Below are 23,511 nucleotides of genomic sequence, written 5' to 3'. Positions count from 1 at the left end.
GTTTAGCTCTAAGAAAAAATGCTGTAGTGTTTTTTTAATAAAGATGACAAGATAAAACTTGCAACTTTAAAGGGTAAAATCTAGATTTATTGAAATACAGACATTATTTTCCCCTTGAGATGCTGTAAAAAAATGAGTATGAAGAATTACATGACAAATGAAAACATGTTAATGTACATTTATAAACAGCACATGTTAACATTCCTCTCAAACTTTTTGTGAAGAGTCAAAGCATTAAAGATCACAACCCCTCAGGTTCCAAAAGGACCAAAGAGTGGCTTTGATTTTGCTGAAGTTCTCCTCTTATGGTGGGAATGTATGGACATGCCTAAGACATGAGACACCCCCACAAATAAGGTATGTAAAGAACATTCCTGAGAACAAAGCCTTTGCCCCCATTCACTTAAAAACTTGACAATTGAAAATTTATATACAAAACTGTGCTGCAGACAAGTTACAGTAGAACTGTAATATTTCCTGATGCAGTATGGCAAGTAAGGCTTGTTCACCAAACCCATTACAGTGCCCAGACCGTTTGAAATTGCTGATAAAAATCTCCCTTCTGTGAGGAGGCGTTTTTGACCATGAGCATTTGTTGTACCCTTGTCATTTCCTGTCCAGAAGGGTGCAGCAGTGCCAGCAGTTTGTGACAAGAAGCCCTTAGGTTGCATCTGCCTTCTCTCAGCAGCAGAGAAGTGATTCTCTCTCTCATCCTGAGACCAGCTGAGGATGCTCCTGGTGTTACATTGCTGTGCATTTCCGTGGAGAGGTGGAGTCTGCATTTGCTTTTTTCCTGATGCTTTCTGTAAGAGAGAATGATCTGCTGCACAGAACAATAAAGCCATGGCAGGATCTGTTCATTTATCAAACCTGAGAGAAAGAGATTGCATGTAATGGAAGCAAGGGGGCAGAGCAGGTGCTTTCAGCTCCTGTGAGTTGGCTTCACTGAAGTTTTCCTCTGTGTATTTGTCTAAGCACAGAATTTGGGTAAATTAATTCAAATAATGCTCAGTGTGCATTATTCGAAGGAAGACAAAAGTATTACCTGCTAAATCTCTTCTCCCAATCCCCACCAGGCCTTCGTACAGTCCCTTGATTGGATTTTCTCCTGCAGTGATCACACCATGGAGCCAGATCAGCAACATTCTGTGCCCGTGTTCCCTGTAGCTTTTAGTGCCTGGATCAAAGCACAGATGAAATCCCACACTCAGAGTGCACGGCCCTGACCAGAGCAGATTTCTGCCCTGGTGGGTTTGCACACCCCTCTCTCCACTCTGGATTTTACTAGGAGGCTGTAAAGCATGGTTTTAATTCCTGCTTCTGATGGGATTGCTGGATTTATGTGGAACTTAATGGAGTGGCTATGGCTGAGCTTGGGTTTGTTGCACAGCCTTTCATGGCAATACAGTTTCTGCCTTCAGAACACAGCTTGGCCCCTTGCTCACATCATCCAAACTACAGAGTTCTTGAAACAGCCAGAATTAGCAGAGATCTGTTTCTGACCCTCAGGCCCTGCTTCTGCTAATGTATTTCTTAAATTCTGAAGAATTCACTTCACTGCCTTCTTGCTACTCCAAGGAAAAAAGTAAAACCAGCAAGTTCCTTCTGTTCTGTAGAACAAGAATTGTAGCAAGAACTCACAGGCCTGCCAAATGTCTCCCAAGGAGTGAGCAAAGAACCACTAATTCCCCTGCTTGCATGCCTTATTCCTAGACAAATTACAGTGTGTAGGTAATTCCACATTCAGTAAAACCAGAATTTTTAACCTAATCTTTTGGTTGCTTCAAATAAACCAACTGGTTTTCTTCATGCTTTGCTCTTACTGCAGCTTTATCTCCTAGAAACAAAGTCCAAGGAAAGAAAGGGAAATACCTGGGAAGCTTTTTTATACCTGTCCATTGTTGCTCAATGGCCCTAATGTGGTCATCGGTGAATTTCCAGTAATGTGCCAGCTTCTTCCATTCCCCGGGTTTGAGGTACTTAGTGGCTAATCTCCACATGACTGAGCGGATGTGCTGCGTTTCCAGCCTGTGATCCTGCTTAAAGGTCAAGTGCTTTGCCACCCATGAGCCGCTGTTCAGGTTGTCCTGCAGAGCCAGAACAGGGGTGCTGCAGCAGTGCCTGTGGTGCTGCAGCCTCCACACCCTCAGCTCTGTGGTCCCTGCGAGCTCTTTCTGGCACAGCTCGTGGTTTTACTCCCTTAATTCTCATTTCACTCTGTGCTCATCAGGGTTAAAACACCATTAATGGCCACTTCGCTGTGGAAGCCCATGTGGATCACAATTTGCATTTCTACATTCCCTTTCATCTGGGGTTTGGGGCGGAATCATTTAATTAAATCTGCTTCCCTGCAACATCAGCTGTGCTCACAGTGCTTACATGCCAGGCTGCATGACATTCTCTAGGGCTGCACAGAAGCCAATGCAAGGGCCTGATCCACTGAGCGTGACCCTGAAGCTGCACCTGAGCCACAGGCACTTGCTCTCCTTTCCTTCCTTTGCTTCCCCCTCTGGAGCACTGCCATGGGAGGACAACCAAACTCTGAAGAACATGCAAGGGATGTGACATTGGGCTGTACCTTCAGCTCACTCTGCTCAGCTTGGTTTGGGCACAGGCTTGGGGTGGGCAGGGTTTCAGAGGGGAGACTGGGGCTGAGAGGCTGCACTTTGAGGGAGAAGTTGGTTGTATGAATCCAGCAAGAGCTGTCTCCTTCCACTGCTGAAAAACTCTCAAAATCCCATTTTGGTGACCTGAGGCCAAGCATTTTTTCACTCAAGTCCTTCAGTTTCTCCTTCTGGGAAAAGGAACTAATTCTATCCCTTTGGGAGCAGCTGTTAAATAATTTTTGGAAACCTCTATTCCCAGCAGTGCCCCCTGGGATTTCTAACAGCAGAGGCCTTTTTAAATACGGAAAACCTTTAGTAAATGCTGTTGGCATGGTGAGGACTTCTGTTTTTCTTAACTAAGGGGATGAAAATAGAGGTCACGGGATGTCCTGTATTTCTTTTTCTTTGACAGCTGGTATGTGGAGTGTCAATGGAGAGGAGAAAGCACAGGGGCTGTTGTGTAAGCTGCTCACCTTCTCCCATTTGTAAAATCGATCAGCTTTGATAATCATGTCCACCAAGATGGTGTGATTGCCTCGGGCAGCAACATCCAGAGATGTTTTCCCTTGCTGAAATTAGAAAGGAAAAATGAGCTGGAAAAGACTTTGCACCTTAGGAGGTACAATCTCCATGACCTGTTCTCCACCTGCGAACTTCAGATGTGAGCTGCTGTCAAGCTCCTGCATTCAGGGCATGGGGAGTGGTTTTCCAGGCTCTGCAGCATCTCCTCTGGTGCTACAAGGGATCTGCCTGTTTTGCAGGAGCCACTGGAAAAGCTTCACCCACCAACTGGAAAAGCTGCAACCCACCAACATGAGAGCAACCATCAGAGAACCAGCTCAGCTCTGCAGTCCAAGGTACTTTACAGCCTTTTGCACAGCAGGTTTGCTGACACGTGAAACCAAAATGATTTATACAACCTCATTAACTTTACAGGCTCCAGATATACATGATTAAAAATGGTCTCTTAGGAGAAGCACAGGCTGATGAGGCTATGAAAATGTGGCTATGTTCCTTTCATGAATATGATTTTGGATTGGGCAGGGGAGATTTGTATTTCTATCTAAAATCAGAAGGCAGAAAAGAACGAGGTTTGAAAGTTGCATGAAGGAAAGCGAGCCAGCCCAGGCACCAGGCATAACAGGAAGAACAGTTCTGGCCCCAGATGTGAGCAGAAACCCAATTTCATACAGGAAAGTGTGAATGTGTCCCCTGTGCTGTCACTGCAGTTCCACAGAGTGCTGAAAGGTGACAAACATTCACCACAGCTGAAGGCCAGTTCAGCCAGGTGCCTTCAGGTCTGCACTTGCTCTTACCCACTGCGAATGGCAAACCCTACTTTAATCCCTGCCCAAGGGCCTCCAGCATTTTTGGGCACATGCTACATTTTCAGGGCTCTTGAAATTCATTCTGCTGATTTTATTAGATGCCAAAAGCCCCAGAACTCTGCCAGATCTATACCAAACAGATCCTTTCAACCTATTAGAATATGTGTGCTGTAATTTTTCAGGTATATTACTTACCATTACTTGAGGAAATCTTTGATATTACTGTTCATGATAGTACAAGTAGAAGGAACTAGAACAACTTTGAGAAAGAAAGCATTGTTCATTGTGTTATCTATTTTCTACCTGTCTAAGAACCAGTCACATATTTCCTGGAAAACACACCACAAGAACCTACTCAGCTGTGTTTTAAGGGCTTATCCCTGGAAATACCTAAATTTTAATAAATTTTAATAGCCTGCCTTGAAAATTATGGAAAACATTAGCAAAGACCATCTATGTATATTTTCCCTCCATACCCCCACAGAACCTGCTTCATGGAGACCTTTACCTTGTCTGTCAGCTTCAGATTAACTCCTGCAGTGAGGATCATCTCAGCAATGTCCTGCCTGCCGTGCTCTGCAGCGATGTGCAGTGAGGTCTGCTGCCTCTGCAGGGGGAGGGAGAAAGGACTACACTTCAGAGAAGGACAAGTGTGAGGCTGGAAGGGCAGAACACTACCAGGAGGAGCTTGGGAGTGTTTAATGAAAACCACTAAAACTGAACATAAAATGTGTCAATTTTATGGTATCATCAGTAGAGAACACTTCTACAAGTATGAATAAACAAAACAAGCTACACAAAGCCCCTCATTCAGAAAATTACAGTTTGGTGAGACAACCAGCTACCTCCAGGCTTGCCTCCTATTCTCAGCCCTCTAAACATTTTGCAGAATATATTCCATCTTGAAATTTCTCCTACCTGCTTCCAGCAAGGATGAGAGAGCCTGACTATGCAATGTTGCAGGGGACACAGCACTGCCCTCATGTTGAACACCATCAAGTGATTACCTCACTGCAACAATTAGAATCATTTCACAGGTTTCACATTTCCTAAGCTGCACTTCCAGGTCCTCCACATTTTAAAGCACTCCTCTTTAATCCTGTCCCCAGGGTGATAAAATCCCCCATGAAACTGGTTCACATTTCAAACACAAAGAACAGGAGCTGCAGTCTTACATTATCTGGAATGTCAAGGTCACACTCTGCGCTGATGAAGAGCTTCACCATGGCTGGGAAGTTCTGCAGGACTGCAATGTGCATTGCTGATGCATTTTGCTGTGGAAAGAAGATCCTGCACTTAGGGAGAGCTTGGCTCATAGCACTGAAAGGACCATGCAGTGCCCAGCATGTGCTGTTCTATCCCAGCTGCCAGTTTGCACTGGGGGCTGACAAGGATACTGCACTGGTCCTTCCAGAGTTGTTTTGTGCTCTTGAGCAGCTCCACAAACTGGTTTTACCTTATTTTCAGTAGTGAGAGCATTGAGAGGGACTCACATGATTGAGAGCATCCGTGTGGATTCCAGCATCCATGAGGATCCTGGCTATCTCCTCATAGCCATGCAGTGCTGCATAATGAAGGCAGTTCATCTTTTTCTGAGAGGCAAGGCAGAAGAGAGGAGTGGTACTCAGGGATTCTTCCCAGAGGCTGCAGTGGTTACAGACTACCCACAAAGAGCTCCCTGCTCCCTCCTGCCAGAGTGCCATGGCCCAGCACTGACAAATTCATGGAGATTGTCTCCAGCCAAACCAGTCCCAGGGAGCTTCACCTGCCTCTTAGTACACAACCATTTTACCCTCCCCTAAACTGCCTGGGCTATTTATGAATGCAGGGCTCCACACGACCTCTGTCTATAGCGGGTGACCTGGGAAGCCACAGGTGCGGGCACAAATCCACAAAGCAGGGTTTGGGAATGGAATCACCTCCATGGAGCTAACCTGGGTTTGGGCATTGACATCAGCACCCACTTCCACGAGCAGCTTCACACAGTGGCTGTGTCCCCCCTCAGCAGCCAGGTGCAGGGCCGTGAGTCCTTCCTGCACAAGGCAAGAAAGGACACAAGCAGCATTTCTGTAGACAAGGCTGAGACAGAGCAGCAGAATGAGTCACAGACTCAACCCCATCTTCTGAATCCATGACATGTTACAGTACCAGCTCTGAGGGCCAGGGATCTCCAGTTGATTGTTACAAAAATAGAGGACAAAGTTATCTGCCCTGGACATACCAGAGTACTGCTCTGTTCTGAATGTCACTGGCTGTGGGCCACAAGACAGACATTGTGTCCACCATCTTTCCTCCCCTCCAGCCCGTCAATAAACCAAAAAGGAGTTTACACAGACAGCAAAGACAAACCATTTTCCTGGAATAGCCCAGAGATAGAACTTGAAACCTGTGACCCTTTATCACTGGTTTTCCCTTCCAAGGGTTGCAGCTCATTTCATTACAAGAAAACAGAAGCAAGCAAGCAGAATTCCTAAGTGATTTCATCTGGTTTTATTATTGCTCTTTGCAGAAAGGGCAGCTCATGTGGGGGTAGACAAATGCTGCCAGTTACCACAGAAGGTGGCTTCCCCCTTCCTTCAGATCTTAATCACAATCAAATACACTTTTCAAAGACAGTAACCAAATAAGACTAAAAAAAAATGCTGATAAACTTAATTGGGAGTGTGCCCTGGAATAAATAACAGTGATACTAAGCCAATATTTGCTATCTAAGTCATTAACTGTGTTCCAGCCACATAATTTTCCAGAGCGGGTCTGTCAAAAGAGAGATCTCAAACAGAAGGGCCATATGTTCACTGACTAAGTCAATACTTCAAAGCATGGTGAAGTTTAGTTTAAAACACACTCAATAACCATTTAGGCACTTGAATGTACAAGGGTCAGGGAGAGAAAGGGAGATTAAATGGAGTGATAAGGTAGGTGTGCAGATACAGCAGGAAGAGAAGGCAACACTTTAAAGCCGGAAATTGGTCCAAGACGGATGTTGCCTTTCACTGATGCTCTGCAAGTGTGACCTGCCTTTACCCACACAGGCTTTAGATAAAATCAGCTATTTTCTAGACCTCTCCCATCAATACTGGCTTTTCAGCCTGATGACTGTGGCAGGAGAGTATTTCTAGGGGGGAAAAGGGCAAAACTGATGTGGTTTTGATTTAATTTAAGTGTACTTACTGAGTTTTTTTCATCAAGGTCCACTCCGACATCTATAATCTTCTCCAGCACAGAGAGGTGTCCATTTTTAGCAGCTAAATGCAATGCTGTATTTTCCTCCTGAAAGTAAACATTACTTTATAAACATATGTCTCACAGGACTGAGTGTTCATATACCACAACCTTGCACAGAGTATATCCAGTGTGGCTGAAAAGGAGGTTGTAACCAGTAGCACGAATATGAAGCAATCATCCTACAGTTGCAGCAGCAAGGGAAGAATCCCTCCTACCTCAAACTGGAGCATGGTCCACCAGGCTTGCTGTGTATCTTGCCTGGAAAGTCCTGGAGAGAAATCATGAACTAGGCAAGAAAATGGCTTGAAATGGATAGGGAAGAAAAGCCCTGACACACCACAGCCATAGTAACAACTATGACCTGCCTGAGCCTTATCTGGGATTCTGTTCCCTGGTTTTCACATCCCCTAATTCTTGGACTTCACCTCCCTTGCACGTGGTTTTGAGCCCATACCTTGTCCTTGGCACTGTGAGAACAACCCAGTCGAATGAGGAACTCCACCACCTCCAGCTGCCCGTGCTCTGCGGCCAGGTGAAACGCTGTCCTGTCCATCTTTGGGAGGAAACAGAGAAACACAGTCCAAAAGGCTCAGAAAGCACAAGAGCACATCATCTGCTGCAAGAAGCTTGACCAGAGCCAGAATCCCCATCATCCCTAAGCTCACTCTGCAGGAAGACTTCTGGGAGTCTGACTCTGATTCTCTTCCCAAGACCAAGGGCAATATTCCTGCTAAGCTCAGCACAGCAAGACTAGACTTCATAAAACAGAGCTGTGAAAAGGCTTTCTACCTTGTCTGTCTCATCCACACACATGTCCTCCAAGTCCTCCATGATGAACTCCATGACCTGGATGTGTCCCCTCTGAGCTGCACAGTGAAGCAGGTTCCTGCCATTCTGGAGAGGAGACAAGGTCTGCTCATTGAACAAGTCCAATACTGCAGGACAGTCAGTCTCTTTTGACAAACTGCTCCTGTTAGCAAAGGCCCATTTCATCCTCCCTGTACCTCCAGGACTAAAATTCCTTGTGCTGCAGACAGCAAGTTAAGACTGAAATATTAATCCCCTTTTCCTAGACAAGGTCTGTTTTAGAATACAAGGACTGCTGATTCACTAAACCATTTCCCATTTCTAACACTTCCACATCAGCACTGCACAAACATGAGGTGAGGAAGCTGTGTGCATCTCCAGAGCCCCAATTATTACACCTGCCTCAGGGATAAGTCAGAGTGCAGATGGCAGTCCCCAGAGCAGATGCTGTCACACATGACTGAGCTCACAGGTAAACCTCTCTCTGTCCCCCAACACTGTCTAGGGCTGTGATGGATCCACATGGGGAGACCCTCACCCTATTGACACGGTTAATCTTGGCCCCAGCATTGACAAGGATCTGCAGGACACGGAGGTGGCCAAACCAGGCAGACAGGAGAAGAGCATTCATTCCAAACTGGGCAAAAAAGAAAGATACTTACAGTTAAACTGCAGCCATCACCATCCCCATCCCCACCCTGGAGGGAAGCTGTCCTCTTAGCTTAATGAAGTTTTCCAAATCTATTTGTTTCTCACTAGTATATTTTTTTAGTTGCACTTTCTCCAAATATTATTATTCCTGTCACAGATATTCACAGCAGCTGAGCAGAGACCTGCTTCTTGGCAGCTAATACCTATTTAAAGGTGTATTAGCCTGGCTGTATGGGGAAGAGAAAACTTTTTGGCTGTCACTGTCATCCCACAAGCCCCACCAACACAATCAGAAGAAGCCAAGCATCCCCATGCTCTATGGAAAACTTCACAGATTCTACCAGCCTATTCCAAGTCACTGTGCATGCAAGGAAAAGGCCACAATACAGAGCACAGACACGTGCCAACAAGGCTTGTTCAGCAGGTGCAGCGTGCCACCCTGTGCCACCCACCCAGGGCCAAGGTGCAGTGTGTAACTGCTGGCCCAGCACCCGGTCCCCAGCACTGCCCCAGCACCAAACACGTGTGCAGCACATGCAAGGGAGAGTGGCCTCTGTACACTGTCCTCATCATCCACAGGGGCGTCGTGATCCAGGAGCAGCCGCACGGCATCCACGCTCCCGGCGCCCGCAGCCCAGTGCAGGGCACTCCGCTCCGCCTGCAGGCAAGGACAGAGGCAGGCAAGGCTGAGTGTGCAGAGTGTGGACATCCACCAGCCCTTCTGAAGGCCACAATAGCCTTGGCCATCTATGGAGCCAGAACTTCTTGCACTGTGCAGAGTTTCTTTGGAGCCAGCCCTCTGTCTCTGCTCTCCTGTCAGCAGACAGGTGTCAGTCACCTTCTGCTCAGGAGCTGCAGTTCTGTAATGACAGCACAGAGTGAAGAACGTTGCTGACCATAAATGGACAGATTGAAACACTAGGGATGGGGGCAATTCTGTATCTCCATGAACCTACGAGTCAACAAGGAAAGATGTGCATCAAAACCAGAGTTTGTCCCACAGTATTACTGTACAGAGACAGCAAAATCAGAGCCTTTCATGGCAATCATGTCTATCTGGTAACTGCAGCTTTCCAGTTGGCCAGGATGATAGTTCTGGGGGTCTCAGTGTGTTGTGAAAACTGCTTGCTTGTTACAGGCCCTATTTGGCATTGGGTGTTTTATTTTAAAGCTTTGACAAATTAAGCACTTAATGAGAAGAGTAGCATTAAGGAGCTGCAGATCTGAAACACACCCTCAGCACTTCCTGCAGCTTGGAGGTGGAAAAACCCAGGACTTACATTGTTTTTGGCCTTGATGTCAACTCCTCTCCTGATGAGCTCCTCCATCCTGGCTGTATCATTTCGCTTCGCTGCATCATGGAACTCCTTCTCTGACTGAAGCACTGCAGCAGAGCAGGAGAGTGAGCATTACAACAGTGCTGGCAAGGGGCATGGAGCAGCATGCCCCAACAAACCTCCCCTTCATCTCACCGGCCCCGTGGCTTCAGGGAAGGATGACTGCAGAAAGATTCTTCCAGCAAGAATCCCAGCCCTACAGATGTTGGCATGCTTGCTGGATTTATATCCTACCACTGCCTCTCCTTCCCTGTGCCACACCAGTGCTCTTCCAGTCCTACCCACTTCTCTTCTAATTCAGTGTCTCTCTGCATGGATTTGCTCCAGCTGCAAAACCTTTTGATCCATGAGGTCCATATCCTCTGGGCACCCTCTGATCAGTGTGAAGGCTCTGAGATGACACAGACCCTTTCCTCCACCCTTCCACCTACATGCCACTGCTCTACAAGGAGGCCTTTACACATGGTTCCCCCTCCAGGCAACCTGAACCAGCCAAGCAGCACAAAACTGCCAGCCTGGCCTGTGATTAGTGTTGCATCTCTTAATAAACCATGGCAGCTCTGCACATAATTTACCATGACTGGCACTACTTGTCCTGCACAGTTAGGCACAATTTAAGAGTGTTTACTCCCCATGCTGGGCCTTGCCCCAGCAATCTTCTCCTTCATCAAATAAACCTTCCTGCCAAGAAACAAGAGCAAGGCTGTGACTGCCACAGCCCGACAGGGAGGCTCTGAAGGCTTTTGGCAAGGCTGGTGTCAGTGTGTGTTGGACTCAATCTCTGTCCTAGTGCTTTTGGGGAATTCTTTCAAGAAGTGCTTGAGTCAGACCCTTGGCCTGTCACATCCTACTGGAGAGTTGGCCTAGAGGGTCTGCTCTCCTCTACACTTCTCCAGAACTCAGGCTGCAGCTTGAGGGACTCAATGACAATTCAGTTTGTTCCAACATATCAACTGCATATTAAACACGTGCCATACAAAAGGCATCAAAACATATTATTGTTCCCATTCCACCACACTGAGGGAGAAAACCAGGAGAGTTGCTGCCTGAATAGCACAATTAATCCCTTCAGAGGGCACAGAAGAAAGGTCCATCCCTACCATGGACTCTCAGAGCAACAGAGGTATAACCTCATCCTCCAGTTTCCATTCCCCTCGCCTTCAAACAAAAGAACTTCAGCTCAAGAAAAACACAAATAACAGAAATTTTAACACCAGACAGGATTATTCAACAGTGTGTTTATCCACTTAACACCAGACATGGGCATCTGAGAGTGTGTATTCAAGAGTGCTGGACCTGCTGCTACAATGAAGGCAGTAGGATTTGGACACTGATTTCTGCAAGAAACAGGATTTCCTACACTGTATATTAAGACTCTCTTATCACCTCGTCAGCTGGGTTAACAGGATTGCATTTCACCCTGCATGGACCCTTCATTAGAGAGGAAATATCAAGAGAACTTGTGAAAAACACTGAGATTTTGTTAATTATTAACACCAATGGCTACACACATACCACCTCCTTGCACATGCTTATCTCCCTTCAGTGGAATAAATCCTATGTTTCAATTAAGCAAATGCTGCTGACCCTGCTCTCCAGGTGACAGAAATGTTTTCTTACATTTTATGGTCACACAAAGCATCGTTTTCAAGAAATGTCAAACCACCTTATTCTTTGGATAGCTGTGAAGATGCAATAACAAATCTGGCATCACTAAGGCTGTAGAAGCCATAATTTATTTATTTTCAGCAACACACGAGTAACAGCTTGATGATCTGAGTTTTCTACTTAAGATCCACAGTGTCTCTGTAAGTGTAAATGCACTCCTCATCATGGCATGCACCTGTCCAGCAGCAACATTTCAATGGACATTTAGCAGTGTTCCTTCTCTATCAAGCTCAGATTCCAGGGTACTTCACAGCTTACTGAATAGGAATTCAGTTGTCATAAACAGCGTGGAAAACATTTTAAATTATTTACCCTCAATGCAATGCACCAACTCACAGGCAGTTTATTATGCAAGAGATATAGAAAAGCAGCAAAGGAGGAGAAAGACGTGCAAAGAAATGTGCAAAACCCATCCACCGAGCCCTGCCTGGGGCTGCAGGACACAAAGACAACTTGGGGTGGGACCGAGGGACCAAGGAGGCCAAAATCCCCAAGTGCGGGGTACCAGAGTTACATGCAGCATCTCAGCGGTGCAGGATGCTTTTGGACAACAGCAGTCCTGAATCACGGGTAGGTTTAACCACCTGCTTTGTTTCCTTGTGGATTTTCAGGTGTCCGGTTCTATCTTAGGGCATCCCGGCTCTGCCCCTCAGCCCCGCCGGCTCCCGCCCGCCCCTCGAACACGAATCGTCCCTCACGGCGCTGCCCCCCCGCCCCGCTGGGGCAGCCCCGGCCCGGCCCCACTCACGGGTGTCGCCTTCCGATGCCAAGTCGTCCCCCATGTCGCGACACAGCGGCCCCGCCGCCGCCGCCGCCTCAGGGCGGGCTGAGGCGCGTCCCCGCCGCCTCAGAGCGGGCTGACAGGCGCGTCCCCGCCTCCTCGCAGGCCACCTCGCCGCCGCCGAGCTGCTCTTTTGCTGCTCTTTAAAGCTAAAGCTCATAAAACAAGTCCACTTCCCGGCAAAACACGGTATTTTCGGGCCGTTTGGGGAGCGGGGACATCCAGCTGCCGCCATTTCGGCCAGTGCCGCCCTTCACCTCAGTGCGCCTCTGCAGAGTGCTGCTGCTTCGAGGTGGTGGGTGGTTTAATTTAAAATTAATTTAATTCAAAATTAATTTAATTCTGTTTCCAGAGCAGTTTGGGAGGAGAGAGATTTCTAAGCAGTCGAAAATACGAGGGATTCTTTTAGTTTTCCCGTGAAAGCAGGGTTCAGGTATTGATGTTTCCTGGGAATGAGGTGCTCTTGTCACCACACGTCTCTCAGCAAGTGCCGGAGGGGGCAAAAGGGCTTTTCCCTCAGAGTTTAGTGAATTCTCCAGTTTCAGCATCTGGACTGGTTTTATCTTTTATTTTGTTCTCCATTTTGATAGTATGATAAGGAAGAAACCAGGTTAAGCTCAGGTTTTGGGGATAATCAGATCAGTTTCTGTGGGTCCCCCACAGTACTCCTCCCCTGTAATACTGCTTCCATCTCTGGGCTCCCCAACATCAGAAGGACATGGAGCAGCTGGAGTGAGTCCAGAGGAGGCCACAGAAATTCTCCAAGGGTTGGAGCACCTCTGCTCTGGAGCCAGACTGGAGAAGAGAGAGCTCCGGGGAGACCTTATATGAACCCCATCCCTGGAAGCATCCAAGGCCAGGTTGGATGGGGCTTGGAGCACCCTGGGATAGTGGAAGGTGTCTCTGCCCATGGAAGGTGGTGGAACTGGATGATCCTTAAGTCCCTTCCAGCCCAGACCATTCTGTCATTCTTTGCTGCTGGTCTCTGGATAGGAGATGTGGCATCAGGTTTGTGTCCCGTCCCTAGTCCATGCTGGCCCACAGATGGTCTTTGTCAGGACGCCCTGGAGAAGTCCCTCTGGAGAAGTATCTCTTTCTGTACCGCTGATTTTGGCTGTGAGCTCGCTCTGGTGCCTGTCACCACATGAGGGTGCCAGTGCTGTTCACCTGCCACGACTTCCTGCTCTAGCAGTAGAGTCCAGGGTGCAGATGGGGCTGTTCCCTGGGCTCGGGACAGTTTTGGGGGACATCCCCATCTCGGGGACCCTTGTGTGGATCTGTGCTGCTCCTGTGAGAGAGCGTGGGGCCTTTGGTGTGTTGGAAGATGGGGGGAGGCAGATAAGAAGAGACCCTCTGCTTCTCCTAACATGCCACTCTGTGCACACCAGAACTGTCTTCAGGGCAGGGAGACAGTGGTTTCCATTTCATTGAAACCCATCACCGATAGATTCAGTAGCCAAGTGCTTGCTGATGCAGTTGGATCACTACGGCTTGGCCTGCCCAGCTGTAAAATGCAGAGGTAGACCCTAAGCTCTTGAGCAAATACAGAATGTGTGGAGGTTTATGGATAGCTGCTTCTATCAGAGATTTGGATTTGTGTTTTGTTTGCCTTTTATTCAAACTGAAGTTAAAAAAAAAAAAAAAAGACTCTCTGATAGGAAAAGTGAACATAAGGTCTGTCTGGATAAAGGGGAAACCCTTCTTTTGTGCAATAGCTTAGCTGGTAGAGCATCCTCCCCGAGGAAAGGGGAAAGCTGGGCTTGATCCTTGTTTCTGCCGGAGGGGAGATGCAAACCTCGGGCCACACAAGACCCCAGAGAGCACCGTAAACAACAGGCTGCAGGCATGTCTGATGCGCAGAGTTTTTCTTGCTCTTTCCTGTTACTTTAAATAATTAATGATTTGATGGAGCAGGGAGTGGGGAAGGCAGGTGTCCTGTTTCCCTGGGGAGCAATCTGTGCACCCGGCAAGACGGAGTCTTGCGCTTTCTCCATGAATATTTAAGTGTCTTCAGACAAACTGGAACGGCGCCAGCAGGAGTGACTGAGAAGGGCTGAGCCCTTCCCACTGGGTATCCTGGTGCCTGGGGAAACAGCCCTGAATAGGGCAGGGAATAATCCCTGCTTGCACGGACTATGGAGGTACTGTGCATCCCAGCCTTAGATGGGACCTCCGGCTCTTGCTAGCCTTTTGTCATGCTGTAAGAGATCCTTGGATGGAAAGCTGTCTGGATTTAAACTGCCACTGTTAATGTCATTGTCTTCCAGAGCTTGAGTCAGCCAGGACTCATCACCCACGGCTCTCCTGCGGGTTAATGCTGATCTCGGAGGAGGAACAGCGCAGATGCACTGAGAGTTCGCATCTGCTTGTCAGCTTGGATGTTTCCAGCAGGCACAAAAAAAGGCAATGTAGGCAGTTCCTTCTGTCCTTCCCAAAGTGGTGTGTGTGCAGGGGTGGAAGGGACTAAGACTTTCTGCTGATACTAAGTACAGAATGCTGAGACAATTTGTTAACGACACTGAACATTCGCCTGGCGATCCATTTATTAGCTAACAGACCTAAAACAGCTCTTGGATTTTTCCACTAATGTTGTAGCACAGAGAATGACAGGAGGAGGAGGTAATTTGACCCCTTTTTGCAAAATATTCCAGACATTGACCCCATCTTCAGGATGGTGTTAAAATCTTCGGCTTTATTTCACTTGAAGAATAATTTTAGCTGAGCCGGCTTTGTGCTCTTTCTCACTTAGAAGTGAAGCTCTCTGTCAGAGAATTTTGTGCTCTTATTTTGCAGGCACAATTTTTAGGCACTGCTTTACGATAATCATTATTTTTGATCACATTCAAAAATCATGAGCCAGGCTGGTTAAATCCATGTAATTTTAAAATGTGCCTCTGTTAGCTCCCTGGTTTAGTTGTATACAGTGTGATTTTCAAGCCAGTCAGATTTGCAGTTAGCTGTGTAACACAGCCCACAAACCAGTATGTGTTTATGCAGAAACAGTTGCTTACCTAGAGGTTTAGCAAATTGGACTTTAATTTATAATCTTCCTTTGGAAACAAAACTGGAAGGTGATTCCTCCTGCCTGCAGCTGCCTGTAATTTGGGAAGCCAAGCTTCTGCTTCTCTGAGCTGCCCACAGAAGGGGAGCCTGGCTTGAGGAACAAGGAGCAGCTTCCATCCCTGGAGGATTGTCTTTTTTGGCATATGCTGGCACAGACAGGAAATTGAATACTGCATGGGAGAGGGGATGACCACGTTCCTCTTTCAGTGCTGAGGGACTGTTTCTACGTGACAGGGTGTCAAACTTGCCAGTGTGCTGAGATAGCAGCCATGGGGCTGCCTGGCAGCACCTGAACCACATCTTTGGGCCCTGTGGTGCCCAGCTGCGTTGATGAGGAATTGAATGTTTGTGCTTCTTTATGTCCCTGCTGTGGGTATTCACAAGGGACCAACCATGCCAGTTCTGTGCTCTTTCAGAAATGTCCCATTAGAATGGAATACACGTTACAGCTCTGGCTACATGGCTTCATGTGTGGCTCCAGCTTATTTATTTTTTGTCTGGGTTTGGCTTTTAGTTGTTCTGTAGACTAGGTTATTTTTGGTGCTTTCTTTGATAACTCTGTTCCTGTGACATGCTGCGGAGCCAGAACTCCTCTGGGAACATCCCAGAAATGCACACAAACATCAACCCTGTAGCTTCTAACACTCAACATATGGAGCTTTCAGAAGGCCTGGACACCTAACGGGACTCCACAAACCCACTCTGAAGCCTGAAAAGGGTTCCAGCAGTTTCCTCAAAGGCTGCATTCATTTCCTTGCAAGGCTTCCACAGAGGAACAGCTTGTTAGAGGGACCTGTGGAGCTTGGAAGCTTTGCCAATAATAATTCAGGCCCAATTCTGAAGTCAAATATTTAGCTAAACAGAGACTGTCTGATGACTGGATTAAACACAGACTGCATCTGAGTGAGCTCGACATTTCAGGTTTTTGTCAGTGTCCATTTCACGAGCCTATAATTCCATTTTTCCTGTCTTCCCAGACTCGGCTCATGCTGTGTAGTGTTTCAGACAGCACAGAATGAGGTATTTCAGCAGAGCTGTTGCTCCTAGCTCAGGAAGCAGCCTGAATCACAAAGTGATGTTCTTTGCTTTAGGCTTAGGAATAATCCAGTATTATGGGATTGGGAGGAAATCACGTTAGAGAAACTGAAGGGTTTGTTTGTTTGTTGGTAAGAAAAAGTCTCAAGGAACCAGGCAGAGATGTCAGACAGGGCTGGTGAGTGAGCCTTGCCAGTGCACTGCATGGTGCTGACACAGATAGCTCAGTCCATATTAACAGCAACTGGAAGTTTGAGCTGGTGATTTGGCACTTCCCTCTCCTGTCACTCTCACTTCCCAAAGCCGATAGGCCTCTAAATCCCTTGTAAAGATAAATGAGCTTAAGCTTCTATGTAGCTTTGAAAGTGAAGCTTACATGTAATTAGCGCTGTGGCAGGGGTTGTTCTGACCACCAGGCCACTCCTGCTGATCCCTGGCCTCCACATGGAGTTTACTGACATATGGCCACTACATCTTCCAACTCGATATATTCTCCTTCCAGCTGTGGAGAATTGGGCTCACATCTATCCTGCAGGAATATGTCAGAGGCAAAAAAATACCTCCCCAGTGTCTTTTGTACCTGAATGATACCTGAGAAATAACTGTAGGAGAAAAAAAATCTGTTATTTCTGTGATGCTTGGCTGAGGGAGGTCTATATGAGCCCATTGTGTTCAGGCTTAGTGCCTGAGGACCAGGTTTGACCAATATTGTGGTCTTAAGCAATAGTATGGTCTTAAAATATCTACTGTGTGACCAAAAGCAAATGTAGCAGGAAAGGATCTAAAGGCAGAATATTCTTTCTTGAATTTAAGAAGAGAAATGCTGTGGTGGAGCTGGAGTCACTGCCCTCCCTTGTTTGAATGTGATGGTTAACTGAGCAAGTGTTTGGTTATGGGAGGTGGGAACGGCTGCCTCGGATAAACCGAGCTTTAATCGGGACACTGAATCCTAATCCCCTCACTGACATGCCTGCAGGCAATGTTTTTATTCTCACTTTACTGCATGTGTAAAAAGAGGGAGGATCCTCTGCTTCCTGGGCCTCTGAGGATTGTCTGGCTCCTAAAGGCAATCTCTCCCTGCTCTTTTCAAGACAAAAGTGCAGCTGAAATGTAGGATCTTTTAACCATAAACCCAAAGTGCTGAAACCTACTTCCAGAGGCACAGCCCTGAGCTGCTCTTATGCCATGCTGAAGGACTCCGTGCAAAACTTGAAGTGAAACAGAAAATTGGGTTTGAGGATTTAATAAAAGCTAAGTGGAAGCAAAGGGTTGCTCAGTGATGCCATTGCTCCCTTCTAATCTGACCCCCATGCAGTCCAACAGGAGCAGGCAAGCACAGTGCAGCTTTGGAAGTGTTTCATTTCTGTCTCTCAGCAATTTTCTTCCAGAGCCCCAAACATCTGTCTCTGCCTCCAGCCACATGCAAGTGCACCGGGAGTGTTTTGTTCCAAGCCTAATGAGTAATTTTATGGTCTTGGAATTGGAGGCAGGGGGAGGGGGTTGGGACAGCAGCCGCAGTCTTGTGTTCTACAAGGAGCTCTGCTGATGTCACATTGTAGCCTGATGATTTTTACTTTACTGCAGCCCACCAGGCTTCCCTTTAAAGTCCTCTGCTGCAGTTGGTGGTGATCATGCTCTGACATGGGCTTCTGCATTCCCAGGGCTTCTTCACTGCTGGGCTCAACAAGCAACATGGAAAATAATGACACCAGTGGAGAGAGGTGGGGGAGCTCAGCTGGGCGTCAGCTCCGCTCTGCCTGTGGGGAGAGCACACGTGAATGCAGAGAGCACACTTTGCCCATCCTGCCTCTGGCTTCAGTGCTCAGGAGGGATGAGGGAACAAACAACCCCGGGCAGATGTGTAATCACATCACTCAGGTGTTGAGCAGATGGTGCTGAGATGTGGTGATACACGTGGTCTGAGAACAGGTACAGAATGAACTGACTCAAATTGTCACTGATATCAGCAGCGTTTTTAAAGCACAACCCCAGCTTTCTCTTTGAGAAGGACAGGGTTATCTGTAGAGAGAGATAATCTGTACACAGCACAGGAAACACAAGGCAGATGTTGTCATATGTTTATCATATATTTCCACCACGAGGTCTTCCTTTGGGACAGGCTTGCAGATCCTAGGCCCTGGAGCAGGACTTGCACATGGAGGGACCATGCTGTGTTTATCCAGGGCAGATTATACAGAACTCTTCCTCCACCTGCCCAAGCTCTCTTGGGCTGAAAAGCAAGTTTATATTCACTCACTGTGACTCAGCCATAGAGTCTGACTCATTTTCTTGCTGTTACTCATAGAAAAAAAAAGCCAAATGGCAACCAGTCTGTGCCTGTAGCCACCTGTAATTCTCCAGCTTTCTGCTGTTTTGCTCTGGATGAGTTTCTGTTTATCGACACTAACACACTTACCTTGCTGAAGCTTTTAATACTTCTTTCTACAGAGGAAGACTGATTAGAAAATGAAATTTTCTACCCCTAAAGCAAAGAGGAAGTGTGCTGAATCTCCATGGCTGCTTGTGGAGTTCCTGAAATAGGACTGTTTCAAGTGGACACTTCACAAAGACAGTAGTAACAGGATGGGACCAGATAGAGCAACCACCAGGCAGAACTGGGAGCAGCTGCAGAATTGCTGCAGCTCCTGAGCTGACCTCTGTGGTCTGAAGGAGGTTGCTGGTGGTCCATCTCTTAAAGGTGCTCAGTACTAGGAGCTCCTGCTTCCAGCAGTGATGACGTGTTGGTCACCAGAAATCTGTCAGACCCATTCTCTGGGCTGGACTCCCCACTGCAATGGAAGAACTCGAGCTGCTTGGGGTTCTCTGGGCTGCCTGTCCTCAAAGAAAGGGATGGTGTTTTACTCTGTGTAAGCCTCTGTTGCACTGCCAGCTCAGGAGTCTCTGCTCATTTCAGACCTGGCTGTTGCTCACTTGCACATATTTTGTCCTCTCATCAGGGTGCAGGGAAACACCAGGCTCTGGTTCCTTCTCTTGCAGTGTGATAGGTGGCTTATTCTGTGCTAGAGACAGAAGCATGAGTCAGAGTTGAAAACCTCACCCAAGAGAAGCTTTAGCTGTGAGGTGGGAATTGGTGCCTGCCACTACAGCTGGGCCAAACCCAGCCTTGCCCATTTCAGCTTCATTCCATGTAAAAGCTGCACAAAAGAGCACAGTGCAAAGCTCCAGGTGGGTGGGCTGTCCAGAGGACAAGGAGGTATCCTGGGTATGGAGCAGGGCTGTGTTAGAGCTAAGGCAGTTTCCTCTTGGTTATGGGAAGCTGAGGTTCAAGTCAACAGGCTGAGGCCACCCACCATGGGGTTCTGCTCCTTCATCATCCTCCTGGATCCCATCTTAAGAGTTTTGATAAGAATTGTTCCACAAATTCTCAAATGAAAAGCTGGGATTTTGGTTATTTTCTGGTGGAAAAATACTTAATTGGAAATATTCCTTGGCATGCTTTCAGCTGTTACACTGCCTTCCCCTCTCTGAAAATATTGCTCATTTTGAGTGCAAATGCTTCTTGTGAGGGTTTTGGGGAAACCCTCACTTGGGTTTCTTTTCACCTCAAGCAGATGATGGGAGTTGGCCTCTTGTTACATGGCACTGAAGTGACATTCTGGGGCTGCCTGTGTGTGCTGCAGCCCATCATGGCAGAGCATGCAGTAACTGTGGCATGCAGGGAGCAGGCCTTGCCCTGTAGGAGCGGGCACTGCCCTGTAGGGATTGGGCACTGCCCTGTAGGGAGCGGGCACTGCCCTGTAGGGAGTGAGCACTGCCCTGTAGGGAGTGGGCACTGCTCTGTAGGGAGTGGGCACTGCCCTGTAGGAGTGGGCACTGCCCTGTAGGAGCAGGCACTGCTCTGTAGGGAGTGAGCACTGCTCTGTAGGGAGTGGGCACTGCCCTGTAGGGAGTGGGCACTGCTCTGTAGGCAGCGGGCACTGCCCTGTAGGGAGTGGGCACTGCCCTGTAGGGAGCGGGCACTGCCCTGTAGGAGTGGGCACTGCCCTGTAGGGAGTGGGCACTGCCCTGTAGGGAGCGGGCACTGCCCTGTAGGAGCGGGCACTGCCCTGTAGGCATCGGGCACTGCCCTGTAGGGAGTGGGCACTGTCCTGTAGGGAGCGGGCACTGCCCTGTAGGCATCGGGCACTGCCCTGTAGGAGCGGGCACTGCCCTGTAGGAGCGGGCACTGCCCTGCTGCTCCTGCCTCCTGCTCTCAATACCCGCCACCGCCCCCAGCTCTGGCAGCCGTGCCCGCAGAAAGCTCTGCGGGCAGTGGAAGTGAGCTGGTTTCTTCATGACAATGTCGTTATCCTTTTAAGGGAAAATTCCCTCTGGGAGCCAACCCTCAATTACCTCCTGCTCCAGTGCCTTCTTGCTGGAGATGGCTTGTAACACAGCTGAGTTACAGCCACAGGAACTCAGCTGAGTGCCCAACCGCTTGGAAAAAAATTCATAATTAAACTCTGTTGGCCTCTGTTGGTTGCTGAATCTAGAAATTGGGGTCAGAACCCAGTGGCTGGCTCTCCTCATCAGTGCATTTGTGCAGAACCAATCTGTGGATGCTACATCTTCAAACCCAGATGCTTTCTATTCCCACGGCATTTCTGGCACATGCAGACCCCTGTGTGCTTGTTCTTCCCTGAAGCAGTTTGTTGCAATATTTGGGAGCTCGAGGTAGGACAGGACTGGTGATAATTAACCAATGCAAGTATCTACTAAATGCCAGGGAACTGGGGTAGGCAGTGGCTGCATTTCAATTTGCTCTTATTCACTGTGCTGAATGGGAAGGGTCCTCCAAGGGTCCTGATTTGGAGGCTGAAAAATTCCTTCTATTCTGCTGACAGGTCTCACAGGCCATGGGAGGGATGTCTGACCAGGATGGGGTTGCTGTGGATGTTGCCCTCTGCCTCTGGCTCAATGAGCAGAACAGGAGCTGTAGAGAACAGCCTGTGCTCTTTCTATTCTATAGGAGTGGTGGCCTTGGCTGCAAGCCCCCAAATTTACATCTCTTGTGTTTAGTGCTGAAAATACTTTGATTCCAAACAAGCAGCTTACTAGAAGAACATGACATTCTTAAATGCAAACTTGTCACAGGAATGAGACCAAACTCCTTACAGATGTTCTGAGGATTCCTTCTGATGTCTGCAAATTTACTGGAATTGTGTGGGCATTTTCTCTCATTTAAAAAACCAACCCTGTACCTGTGCAGCTACTGTTGTCTTGAGACAAAATAAATGGGCCACAGCTCATGGATTGCCTGGATCATCTCAGAATGAAACAATGCCCCTTTGAGGAGCAGAGGAGCCAGGCTGGAACCTTGTGCCTCATTTTGAATGAAATGGATGGGAATCCTACTTTGCCTAGATTGGACTGAAAAAGCTTTCACATCTTCTCAGCTTTCCCAAGGGCTTAAATTTTCTTCCCTATAACTAGAGCAAGGAAAAGCATTTTAAAAATTTTAAAACTTTTGTGAGAAAACAAGAAGAAATCACATGAGCTTCATCAAAATATGTAATTTCAGATTTTAAAAAATGCTTGGGTTAGTTACTTAAGAAATTGTAAACCAAAGTGTTGAAATCATGATTTCGAGCTGCAGAGCAAAATTGTCACCTTTTGAAATGTCAGCTTCTCAAAATTATTTTTTGTACATTTTTTTTAAACCAGCACACCTTTCCATATCTGCAGTTCTCTGATAACAGCCTTGCATTGCTGTTTTGACCTGAAAATGTTTTCCCAGAAAATTTCTCAGCAGCAACTCCCACGAGGCCCTGATTCCAGCCTAGGTAGGTGGATGGCAGAGCAGAAGTGTGGCTGAGCTGAGAGCAGTCCTGCCCTTGGAATACACGACTCTTGTTTGCACTGCTGACCTTTCACAAGTTCATTAGCTCTTGGCCATGGAAAACAAGTGGAATATATTTGCCTTGCTCAGGAAATTCAACCCATGCTGTTGAAAATTCAGCGTTGCTCCAGAGAAAGAGCCTGACAAAAGCTCTGTGGTTGGAGAGAAAGGTTATCCACGGGCTGGGGTATCTCCTGTGATCTCCCAAATGACATCTGGCCGTGTTTTTTCCTTTGAGCTTCCCCTCACCAGTCTCTTGCAAAGCTGTACAATGCATGAAGAGCTGGGCAGTGCTTTGCTGTCATGGTGATGTGGCCTAAACAAACCCAGAAGACTTTGCCAGCATTTCAAAACTCACTTCTTGTTGCAAATGAAACAGCTGAGGAACTTGCAGTTTTGTTTGCACGGATCCTTGCCCAGTTAGTCATGCTGGCTTGCATATCTGTTGGACTTCTGGAGATCTTATGTTTTATCAATTTCAGTGATAAATATCCCCGTGTGTAGTGGTTTGCTAGATAACTTGTACCTAAAACAGATTAGAATTTGTCCTCTAAGAAACATTTCTTTCTCTGGAGGAAAAAAATATCTTTCCTCCAAAATGAAAGTTTTTGTGGAATGGAAAAAGAAAAATATTAATATAGTTAAGAACTTCGCACGCATCTGAAACTATTTAGAGACCAAGAGGGAATTAAATGTTTCAAGAAAGGGTAAAGGAAAGTCAGTTATCAGCATTCAAATATCCTCATTTCTGGATTTGTCCTGCTGTGTAGTTCTGTGGGGAAGGAGAGTTTGAATCTGTTTGCATTGCATAAATGTCATATCCTTACCCATGAATGACAGCTAGGACTTGGCATTGCTTTCCCATGTCTTGCCCTCTTCCTGCCTCTGACCCCTTCTCCTGATAGTCTCTGCTCCACATGGCTTTGTCTTTTCCCCCAGAATATCTCCAAAATACTTCAAGTTCTTATTTCTTGTTTTAAATGAACAATATCTTAGATATCATAGATATATATAGTATTTTCATAGTAAGTCTTATCCACTTATGGCCTGGGAACACAAGTTCTTTAACTGTCAGATTGTCCAAAACAAGCAGAATTTGGATGTTCATCCCAATCCCTGTTAAGGGTTAGAAAAGTCACTAAGGGACAAGTTCTCAGAATTGGCTTTGTTT

At 47.2% G+C, this 23,511-nt stretch overlaps 1 protein-coding gene across 2 annotated transcripts; it reads right to left on the bottom strand.

Annotated features, from left to right (window-relative positions):
• Positions 1-65: 65 nt before the first annotated feature.
• Positions 66-12,666, bottom strand: ANKDD1A (ankyrin repeat and death domain containing 1A). Of its 2 annotated transcripts, none has more exons than XM_064721929.1 (15): positions 12,371-12,666; positions 9,898-10,001; positions 9,177-9,275; positions 8,505-8,603; positions 7,949-8,053; positions 7,614-7,712; positions 7,106-7,204; positions 5,869-5,967; positions 5,428-5,526; positions 5,110-5,208; positions 4,443-4,541; positions 3,080-3,175; positions 1,892-2,087; positions 1,046-1,177; positions 66-803 (listed from the first exon to the last, which is right to left on the bottom strand). In XM_064721929.1, exons 1-15 carry the CDS (start codon positions 12,636-12,638, stop codon positions 742-744), a joined length of 1,755 nt encoding a protein of 584 aa, XP_064577999.1. In that variant the 5' UTR covers positions 12,639-12,666; the 3' UTR covers positions 66-741. The 2 variants fall into 2 exon arrangements, with proteins under 2 accessions (XP_064577999.1, XP_064578000.1); XM_064721930.1 differs by having other exon boundaries at positions 592-803; positions 9,141-9,275.
• Between the last annotated feature and the right edge of the window lie 10,845 nt (positions 12,667-23,511).

The sequence above is a fragment of the Zonotrichia leucophrys genome, chromosome 10 (genome assembly GCF_028769735.1).
Source record: "Zonotrichia leucophrys gambelii isolate GWCS_2022_RI chromosome 10, RI_Zleu_2.0, whole genome shotgun sequence".
NCBI classification, from domain to species: domain Eukaryota; kingdom Metazoa; phylum Chordata; class Aves; order Passeriformes; family Passerellidae; genus Zonotrichia; species Zonotrichia leucophrys.
Note: the sequence above shows the minus strand (reverse complement) of the source record. Positions and strands in the feature narration are given on the sequence as shown.

What these genes read in the sequence shown, in the direction of transcription:
- ANKDD1A (XM_064721930.1), bottom strand. Translation starts at nt 12,638, where the DNA reads ATGGCGGCAGCTGGATGTCCCCGCTCCCCAAACGGCCCGAAAATACCG. An exon ending in ACATCAAGGCCAAAAACAAT is followed by an intron (nt 9,276 to 9,897) that starts GTAAGTCCTGGG and finishes CCTTGCCTGCAG; the next exon opens with GCGGAGCGGAGTGCCCTGCA. An exon ending in ATGTCAATGCCCAAACCCAG is followed by an intron (nt 5,527 to 5,868) that starts GTTAGCTCCATG and finishes CTTGCCTCTCAG; the next exon opens with AAAAAGATGAACTGCCTTCA.